The sequence below is a fragment of the Crotalus tigris genome, unplaced genomic scaffold (assembly GCF_016545835.1).
Source record: "Crotalus tigris isolate CLP2741 ecotype Arizona unplaced genomic scaffold, ASM1654583v1 scf7180000018436.2726382, whole genome shotgun sequence".
NCBI classification, from domain to species: domain Eukaryota; kingdom Metazoa; phylum Chordata; class Lepidosauria; order Squamata; family Viperidae; genus Crotalus; species Crotalus tigris.
Window position 1 is genome coordinate 2,715,228 of NW_024097002.1, and position 11,155 is coordinate 2,726,382.

At 34.2% G+C, this 11,155-nt stretch overlaps 1 protein-coding gene across 1 annotated transcript; it reads left to right on the forward strand.

Moving 5' to 3' along the window:
- The first annotated feature begins 2,659 nt into the window (after positions 1-2,659).
- On the forward strand, positions 2,660-11,122 carry LOC120312180 (cilia- and flagella-associated protein 69-like). Its single transcript, XM_039352545.1, has 4 exons — positions 2,660-3,490; positions 4,959-5,077; positions 6,496-6,577; positions 10,036-11,122. Exons 1-4 carry the CDS (start codon positions 3,425-3,427, stop codon positions 10,402-10,404), a joined length of 636 nt encoding a protein of 211 aa, XP_039208479.1. The 5' UTR covers positions 2,660-3,424; the 3' UTR covers positions 10,405-11,122.
- The last annotated feature ends 33 nt before the right edge of the window (positions 11,123-11,155 follow it).

Below are 11,155 nucleotides of genomic sequence, written 5' to 3' on the forward strand. Positions count from 1 at the left end.
TACGAGCCGGTATGGGCATTCTAGAATTTTTACGAAGCTTCTCACCATATTTTTATGCGGACATAGACACTCTTTGTCTGACTCCTCTGATGAAGTGACCTGTCCATATGGTTGAACCTCTGGCATAGTTCTCATCTTCCTCAGAGTACACAAGCCCCACAACCACATCTAATGCATTTGTAGCATTCCACGCCCACCTATTTGCCTTGGTAGATAAAGTCTGTCAATGTCACTGCATGGATGAAGGGCATGATTCATTGTCATTATTTTTCTGGTTTTCCTATCCATTGCTTTTAGTTCTGCTTGAGTCCAGTCCACTATTCCAGCTGTGTACCTAATGTCTGGAATTGCCCAGGTGTTGATTGCCTTTATGGTATTTCCTCCATTGAGTTTGGACTTTAAGATCTTCTTTACTCTCTTGATATATTCAGCCATGTCCTGAGTTATTCAGTATTGTTGACAGAGGAAACAGTGCAATAACAAATAGTAATGGTGATAATGAATCTCCTTGAAATATTCCTCTCTTGATATTAACCTCTCCCCGCCTCTCACCATTGATCTGCAACTGTGTCCTTCATTGTGCCATCTAGCTTTGCACCAAATTTTCTGAATGTTTCTACTGACTCTGTTATTTTTCTAGGCACTTTATTATCCAATCATGTGGCAGAGAGTCAAATGCCTTTTTGTAGTCAATCCATGCCACATTCAGGTTGGTCTTCCTCTCTTGCAGTTTTTCCAGAATCATTTTGGGTCTTATTAGGAGTTGATCTTTTGTTCCTCTGCGGTTGGGCGGTTTTCCTTCGCTCAGGTGAAAGATTGTTTTCAACTAGTGCCTGTTGCAACTGATCACTACTACACCAGTTTAGTAATTTTGAAAGTTGTTGGATAGCAGGTATATGCCTGTAGTTTACCATGGTGTTGCCCCTTTTGCTGGTTTTCATTATTATGGTGGTTTTTCCCAGTTGTTAGCCACTTTTCAATTTCTCCTCCTTGTAGTATATTGTTGAACTGCTTGGCAATGAGTGGGTGTATAACAGTTAGATGTTTCAACCAAACCCATGCAGTTCATCTTCACCTGGTGCTGACCAATTTTTGATTTTCTTTGCTCTTTTTTCTACCATTTTTGTTGTTATTACTAGTTCTTTCATTTCAACGTCTGTTTTATTTGCATCCACCTCTTTTAACCAAGCTGCATCCTTGTTGTATTTCTTTGGATTATCCCATATCTGCTTCCAGAATTGCACTGTTTCTTCCTTGTCAGGTACTGACTGATTCCTTGCAGTTTCTCCATTGATGGATTGGTAGAAACATTTCTGATTGGATTGAAATTGGAGGTTCTGCCTATAGTTTGCAATCGAGCTTCATATCTTCTGATTTTCCTGGCTATAGCTGTTATCTGTTGCTTTATTATTTCCAGTGCTTCCTTGATCTTCCTTGTTTCTAGGTGGTATTTCTTGATTAGGTATTCTTTGGTCTTCTTGTTCTTCAGCTATAAAAGTCTGCGAAAAGAAAAATGAAGTAAGGGATTGTCAGAAATAGTTTAAAAGAGATTATGGAATTAGAGAATATAATAGTATTGGATTATGATAAAATAACTGAGATAAACCACATTTGGTTTTCTTTTCATTTTATTTTTCTGTTCATCGTGTTCTAGCTTACTTGCATGTGATCTTAACTTGCTGATCTTATTTTCTAGTCTAACCTTCCATTTTTGTGGTGCACTGGTTGTTTGTTTTTCTTTTTTTGTTGATTTTACATCCCAGGTATTCTGTTATAACTGCAGCTGTGCTGTACATTAATTGGTTTGTTTCTTGCAGTGAATTGGTGCTTATACTTGCTATTGCAGTATTTGCATCTTTTAATGCTTGTGCTAGCTGTTTCTTTGGAACAAGCTTCAATGCAGGCAGCCTTATTCTGTTGTTTTTTTGGGTGCTGTTCTAGATGCCAGTTATCTTTGTTTCATTCTTTTATTACTTAGTTAGAGTAGTTTTGTTCTTCTGAGGAAGTGCCTGGTTTCCCAATGAGAACACAGTTGTTATATGTCTCTGCTTGGATGCATCCCTTACCTGCCACGACTCTCTGGTTTGCGTACTTCTACTCTCTGAAGTTCATCACTTCTGGTAGAGAGGCTTTGATTTCTTTGCCCTGGGTAAACCTTTGCAGTTCGTCCAATTCTGTTTCTGTAAATACTTTATTTCGTGTTATAAATCGGCGTTGATCTCCTAGTCTCTGTTCTGTTATTTCTGATTCTGGATGTTGTTCTTTCCAGAACTGGTGCATTCGTTTTAGATATTCTCTTCTTGTTGGACTTGATCTGTAGTAACAGATCATTATTTCTTTGTTTTCCATCACTGTGTATCTGCGACGGGTAAACATCTTTTCTTCCAGTAGTTCTGCAGCTGCTGGCCCTGGTTGCTCAGCCAACAGTCCTGAGTCCTGTACCCCATTTTTCACCAGATATCCAGGAACTCCGATATCTAGCGCGGACCTTGTTAACCCGGGCGACGTCCGAGCCAGTATGGCATTCTGCAATTTACGTCTCACCATATTTTTTATGGGAGAGACACTCTTTGTCTGACTCCTCTGATGAGACCTGTCCAGTATGGTTGAACCTCTGGCATAGCTCTCATCTTCCTCAGAGTATACAAGCCCCACAACCACATCAAGGTAGTGCCTCACTGGGGTTGTTGTTGTTGTTGTTGTTGTTGTTATTATTATTATTATTATTATTATTAGCTTTAGGCTTCATTATCTTCCTTCATTCCCTCTACTGAGAAATAAGAATCCTCAGACAAATGACATTTATATTGGGAGATCTGACTTAGAGGGTGGGCAATTCACAGGTTCTTTGCTCAAGGAGCTTCTGGCTTGTAACATTAGAATATATATATATTGGCAATTTATACAGGTCAATATACAGTACATGGCAAGTACTATCAATGCTATAATTCTGTTTTGTTTAAGATTGAGAACATTGCAAAAGATAAAAATGTACATTGCAAAAAGTAAAATGTTTGCTTTTTCTCAGAGTCTGAATAAAGAATTAATGTGCATGGTTCTTGTTAACATTTGTGTTTCAAAAAACATTGAAGGAAGGGTATTAGACTGACATCAGCCTCTTAAATCACATGACTGATTTTTCCAATAGATTGGACAAGAAAAAATAAATCACTGTTTAGTTTTTTGTTTCTCCTAATAAAAGTGCTGTATCCTAATAAAAACTCTAACTTCCAATAAGTTTCCCTTTTTATATTAAAAGATAATATGCATAAGTTTGAGATGTATTAAATTTGCAAAATAATTATGCAATGTATTCTACTGATATAATAATTTCTAGTGTAGCAGCCATAATCATCCTTATTGTTGTTTTCCACTAGGTATCTTAAAAACTACCACAACTAATCATAAAGATTCTGCCCTTGTGATGGAGATTCAGAGTGATCTCTTACTTATTTTGTCAACTCTTTGTGAAAGTAATCTCCATAGAAAGGTTTGTATTTCCTCACTGACTTCAAAAGTTCATTGTGTGAATTTCTAATAAATAAGAAAGTGAAAAGTGAGCTTATGTTCAAAGTTTATTTTATTATTTTATTTTATTTTTTGATTCTATACTGTCACTATGCATTAACATTCTGAACTGGTATTCCTGGGTTGCTTTTGATGTGATTGGATTTTCAGATAACTTGGCTTTGGGATTGCATTATAACATGAAACAATAAAGATCAGAAGCAACCACATATAAATTGCAAAAACTATTTTTATTTATGTAATTATGTATATAAATGTACAATGGAAAGTTTTAAAAGAATCTTGGAAATCGTGTAATGCATCCCTATGCCCATGAATAAATCTATTTTTATAACATCACTGATAGACGCAATCTAGCCTTTGTTTATAAACAATGTCACAAAGAGAATCTATCACTTCCCAAAGCAGAACGTTCTATTCCAGATTCTTTCTGATGTCTGCTTCTATATCCCATTAAGTCCATTGCTTCTTACAGCCATTTGCTTAGTAACCATTCAAAGTTACATTGAAAAAGTGACTCATAACTGTTTTTCACACTTATTACTATTGTAACATCCCCATGGTCACATGATCAAAATTTGGCTACTTGGCAATTGGCATATATTTATGCAGTATCCTGGAGTCATGTGATCAGCTTTTTGCGACTTTCTGACAAGCAAAGTCAATGGGGAAGGCAATTTCAGTTAGCAACCCTGTTACTAACTTAAAACTGCAGTAATTCACTTAACAACTGTGGCAAGAAAGATCATAAAATGGGGCAAAACTCAATTAACAATTGGCTTGTTTAGCAACAGAAAATTTGGGTTCAATTGTTGTAAGTCGAGAATTACTTTTATTACATCGCAGGTATGTTTCCTTTCAGTCTTCCCAGGTTAAATATACATCACACTTCCAATCTTTTTCTCCTGAGTTTTATTTTGTAGATTCCTTATCATTTTGGTTTCTCATTTTTGCTGCAGTATAGGTTTACAGTTTTCAAATCAGAAGCAGATAAAATTGTTTTAAATCCAATTTATATAACATCTCTAAACCTGCTGACAGCTCTTTAAAGCAGCCCTCTCTTTTCATGGCCTCAGGAAGATATGTTCTTAAGTTAAGGAAATGACCCATGGTCACATCCTGTTACCACCTCTGTAAAATCTCTTATTCCAAATGAATATTTTCCTGAGCCTGCCTAGCTATTGTGGAAGCCCAATAAAAGGCAAAGCCCTTGTGATGGGTATGGAGAATGTGGTTATGCCAAATTTGAAGCTTTTCGCTCTTTCATATCCAAATATTACATACCTGCATGCTCCTGTTAATTAATTACTTCCTAAAGTATTATGTTCCAAATGGACACAATATTTTAGATCCAGTCTGAGTAAAATAGAACAGACAGGAACAATTATTTATAGTTCTTACAGAATAATGTAATTTTCACTATTAAACAGGAGCTCTTTGGATGGGAAGGAGTGGATACCCTTATTCCATTTATGAAGATAGATGCCAAAAATTTCTATAGTGGATTGGGTCATAATCGTCTTCTTTTCTGTGCTCTGGACTGCTTATGGTAATTATAGCAATTTCAAAAATTTTAATCTTTGAAAGAAGGGAGACAGACAGACAAATTAGTTAAATAAATTCAATGGATCATAAAGAATCAAAAGCATTTTCTTAGTTTAGAATTAAAATGTTTAATTTTAAATGGTTGTGATATTTAACTACTGGTTTTTTATTTTAGTTTTGTTACTATTAGGAATGGACATAAATTTGTTTTGCTTTAAAATTCTACCCAACTTTAATCTCCCTGTTTACTCTCCTACTACAAATATTAAATTCAAACCAATGTTTTGTACAAGTAGGGGCAATATTTTGTAGATCCTTAATGAATGATCTTTCAATATACAGCTTATATCAATCATACTAATAATCTGACTTATGGAAGAATTGCCATAAATCAAATGGAGCATGTACTTTGCATCCAGGAAGTCTCAAATCCTGGGCAAAAAAATTCATATATGAAACTGGAGTGCTTCTAAGAGTTATGTGGGAATATAGATGGAAGTATAGACAGGGCTAGGATCTCGGGAGAAAAAGAAACACATTCAGGGACACAAGCTGATATTAGACATTTCTTCATATTTATATTCATATATATGTACAGAACATACATACACATGCATAAGTTTAAGTCAATACTGAAAGCTTCAGGAAGCATAGCAGAAAAATAAGCAAAATGGAAAACACGGGAGCACATAGGGATGACATGAGACATAGTCAAGGGAGAAGTTGGAATAAGCATTTAGGAGAAAGTTGAAATGGTGGAACTCAGTGAGAAGGCATGAGGAAGGAAATGCAGAAGAGAACAAAGGAGAGGCTGGGAGCATTGCAGGATAGTAGAGTCCACCAGGAAGAAGAGGGACAGATCAGAAAATACAAATAGTCCTTGCTTAATGATCCTAACTGGGACTGGAATTTCCATTGTTAAGCAATGCAGTCATTAGGACAAGATCTCATGCTTCTACCCTGCTGTGCTCACCTGAACTTGAACAAGACCCATTCTCCTTATTTCTGCCCTTTTACTGCCCTGCATATGAAAAAATGTGGGAGGGAGGGAGGTGGAGCATTCGGATCAGAAAATATACTTTTTGCATTCTTGGGTTGGTTGGTACTATAGTGCCAATAGCACTGGATTAGCTAAATCATTGATGCTATATAATAGAATATATGTTTTTGAAAATAAATTAAATTTTTAAGATTAAATGTTTGCCAAATCAGGCTGTAGTAGTTTAATGTCAGCCACAGCAATTTTTAATAAAACATTATTAAATAAAATGTGAAAATACCTTTTCTTTATTTTGGACTTTGTATATAACTAATTATATTAGAAATTCTCTCCCTTTGCAGCTTGTTAGTGAAAATCATTCATTGAAAGTATAACGTTTAAATTGAAAGCATATCCTACAAACTGAAAATATTTTTTTTAAGGTGCTGTGTCATGGGTTGCACTATTTTAGAAGACTATTTTCTTGAAAAAGAAGGTCTCTTCACTCTGTTAGATTTGCTTTTAGTAAGTAGTATTATTTACATAAAAGTAGAAAAAAATATTGATTATATTTTACTGAATCTTCTCCAAGTATCATACAGTCATCAAAATATTATTTTAATAACTTAATTAATATTTCTTAATATTGCAGTTCACACATTTTAACTTGTGCATATATATGACATCTGCATTAATGTAGTATAAAAGACTGTGTATTTTAAAGAAATTTGTTGACTATATAAAAATTACATAAAGTACCCTATAGCAAACTACATAAGAAAAAAAGAGGGGTAATAAAGGCAAAACCAGAACAGGAACATAAAACCTCTTATAAAAGAGAAAAACTAAACTAAACAATCAGAAAAAGCCCGCAAGTAATTTATACCTAATTCTAAATATAAAAAGAAAAAGACAGAAGGGGAACTCATCAAATTTGCAGATGACTCCAAAGTGGCAGGAATAGCCAACACTCCAAAAGATAGACTTAAGATACAGGAGGATCTGAACAATGGGCACTATCTAACAAAATGAAATTCAGTGGTGAAAAAAGTAAGATTCTACATATAGGCAAGAAAAACCAAATGCACAAGTATACTGATAGTTGGTACCTTGCTCAAGAGTAGTAACTGTGAGAGGGATCTTGGGAGTCTTAGTGGACAATCACTTAAATATGAGCCAGCAGTGTGCTGCAGCTGCCAAAAAACCAACACAGTGCTAGGCTGCATTAACAGAGGGATAGAATCAAGATCACGTGAAATATTAATACCACTTTACAATGCCTTGGTAAGGCCACAGTTGGAATACTGCAGCCAGTTTTGGTCACCACGATGTAAAAAAGATGCTGAGACTCTAGAAAGAGTACAGAGAAGAGCAACAAAGATGATCAGGGGACTGGAGGTTAAAACATATAAGGAACAGTTGCTGGAATTGGGTATGTCTAATTTAATGAAGAAGAAGGATGAGGGTGGACATGATAGCAGTGTTCCAATATCTCAGGGGCTGTCACAAAGAAGAGGCTACTGTCCAAAGCACCTGAAGACAAGACAAGAAGCAATGGATGGATACTGATCAAAGATGGAAGCAACCTACAACTAAGGAGAAATTTCCTGACAGTTAGAACAATTAATCAGTAGAATGACTTGCCTTCAGAAGTTGTGGATGCTCCAACACGGGAAGTTTTTAAGAAGACCATTTGTTTGAAATGGTATAGGGTTTCCTGCCTGAGCAGGGAGTTGGATTAGAAGACCTCCAAGGGTCCTTCCAACTTTGTTATTCTATTAAATTCTTTATATATTAAAATATGATAGATTTTGTAAATATAGTTTAACAAAAAATTAATATTTTAACCCTTAGCTTTTTTTCTAAAAACACAATTAACCACAGTTATCTAAATAATGGTATTATAAGAAATACAGGTAATCCTCAACTTACAATCACAATTGAGCCCAAGATTTTGTTTTGCACTCAGTTGTTAAGACATTTGTTAAGCAAGTGTTGCCACATTTTACGATTTTTCTTGCCATAGTTGTTAAAAGAATTCCTGCAATTGTTAGGTTAGTAACATAGTTGTTAAGTGAATCCAGCTTCCCCATTGACTTTGCTTGTCATAAATTTGCAAAAGGTAATCATATGACCTGGGGACACTGCAATTGTCATTAAATATGAGTCAGTTGCCAAATGTCTGAATTTTGATAACATGACCACATGGTCATAAGTGTGAAAAAAAGTTATGTCACTTTTTTCAGTGTTGGTGTAACTTTGAATAGTCAGTAAATGAACTGTTGTAAATCAAGGACTACCTGTATATAAGTCAGGTAAAATAAATAATTAAGTCAACACAGTCATAGAATTTACCAAAGTTGCTTAAAATTGACTCCATCTCTAGCATATAAGGGTAACATTTAGTAAGACCTCACCTTTTTAAAATGTCTTAGGGAGTCTAAGAGAATATTTTGCTGAAATGATTTGAATTTTTAGTCATAAAAAATATATCTTACATTGCTTTAAAGCCTAAAGCCATTTATTGGGAAATATAGGATACTCTTGTATATTGTCTAAATTGAAATTTGTTTTTTTTAAATCAGTAATAAATTGTCAGTTATCTTACTAAAGACCTTTTCAAATATTTTCAATGTCTCTGAGATTTCAGAGAATGCAAAGTAATTGAGTTCAAACAATGTATTTTTACAGTGTTTGAACCTAAAATTTTACAGAATTTTAACTGTATTACTTTTTCAACTATTTTAAATAAATTCTCAGTTAAGAAAATCTTTTTATACAGATACTCTAGGAGCATTTTATGTTAATCAGTAAAATAGTTTTATAGTGATTACTTAGATGTAAAGCTACCATGTTTCAATTCTAGTACTGTCACACTAGGACAGTAAAAAGGGATGAAAAATATAGTCAGATCTATTCCTATTCTGTGCCAAAGTAATGCTGTGTTATAGAAATTATAAATTTAGGAATGCCAGTGTGGTGTAATGGTTGAGTTTTTTGGACAAAGATTAGGAATATCTAAGTTCAAGTCCAACCTCAGCCATTGAAGGTGCCTGGATAATTCTGGGCTGGATTTTTGCTGTGGGAAAAATAGGAGAAGGGATTCCTGTCTACACTGCCTTCAATTCCTGTGCAAAAAGTGAAATATAAATCAAACAGATTAATTTCCTTCAAAAAACATGTCTTGAATGCATGCAATCGTGTTAAATTTATTAAAATAATACTTTGCAGAAACAATTCTACATTCTATTTGTATGCTTTATTCAAAACCATATAGCTGTGTTTCAGAAAACGTAGAATTCTTAAAAAACATTATTCTCTAAAATGGAGTAAAGGATCTAAGTAAAAGTTTTGCTAGGACTTAAATTATGTATCACCTATTAGTATCAGAAAAAAGAAGACTATATACAGGATTAAAGAAAAAGCAAAAATGTCAAATATCCAATCAGCACTGAACTGATTTTTCATAGGATTACTTTCATAGTTTGAATATACTTGTAAAACAGTGAAAGTTAGAAACTTGCAATTAACTTATCTAAAATTGGGACAAATATTCTTTGGAATTAAAATTTTCCAGATGTTATGCATAATGCAATGCCCTTAAAATTAAAAAAAAATATTAAAAGTTTTGTATGTAATTTTGAAACCTATTGTTCATTTTTCTTTGCATGGTCATAAATTAAAAATTTCAAAAAATATTTGTTTCATATATCCCCAATATATTTGTTTCATACATCCTAAAATAAACGCTATGTTATACATTTCAACGTGAATTTAAAATTCTATGGTCTCATAATTTCAGGTTACAAAGAGCTTCTCATTCACTTCATTATTATGGAATACCTTTATGTTAAAATATTCTATATATTTGAATTCCTATAGTTAATATTGGTTAAATGGTAATAATTATTTTTTTAAATATTTTAGGTCTTTGGTTATTTCATTTATAACGTCCCTTCTTTCTTGTTTTTTTTTCTGTAAAGTTAAATCAAAAGAATGTGTGTAACCTAATTCTTGGAATATTAGTTGAATTTTGTGATAATCCTAAAACTGTATCCCACATCAATGTTTGGCGAGGGAAAAAAGACCAAACAGCAGCTAATTTGTTAATAAACTTATGGAGACAAGAAGAAGAAGAAATGGGAGTGAAACATGATAAAGCTGGAAGAATTGTTGGTAAGTATTGGTCCATGGTATTTTACCTCATGAACAACCATAGTGTGAAGCAGGGTGGGATTCAAATATGTGAACAACTGGTTCTCTCTGTGGATGTTGCTTCTGGAAGTCCATTCTGGGCCTGGGCAACAAAAAAATTAACTACCAGTTCTACCAAACTGGTGCAAACTGGCTGAATCCCACCACTGGTCTGAAGGCAATCTTAATTTTTCAGTTTTTCTTAATGCTATATAAATACTTCTGCTATGCTAAAGTTGCTTTTAATGCTTTGATGTTAGAAGAAACGTGAGTAAGTCAGTCAACAGAAAAGTTGGATAGGAGAAGGCTTGATCTGCAGTTAACTACTGGCAAAAATCACTTGAACGCATCAACTTGACAGCTGTTTCAATATCAGTTATTAGGCAAATTACACACAGTCATTAAAAGCAATGGCACATGACCATCACTTCAGATTTCTTCCTGGGTTCCCCATTGAATTTGTTTGTGGGAAGCTGACAGTGAAGATTGCAAATAGTGATCACCTGATTGTGGGATACTACAACTACAATAATTGTGCACCAGTTGCAAAGTGCACAAATTATAATTGTGATTGCAGGGGCATGTGGCAGCTACAATTTTGAGGGCCAGTCCTCATTTGGTACTGTCGTACCTTCAAACGGTTGCTTCAATGAGCAGCAACTAAACAAGGACTACTTGTACCAGAATCATTGATTCATTTATCATATTTATATGGCCATCCATTTCATGAAAAAATCACTAGGTAGCATATAATAAAAAACACAAAACAGTAATATAAAAAAAACAATCACCAAATCAATAAAATTTAAAAATTCTGATTAAAAAGCAAAGAGCAGGCAGCAGGAATTAACAGAATGGAGGCACCCCAGCAACTCACTTATGTTTTCCACTATAAACCTCTGTAGACAT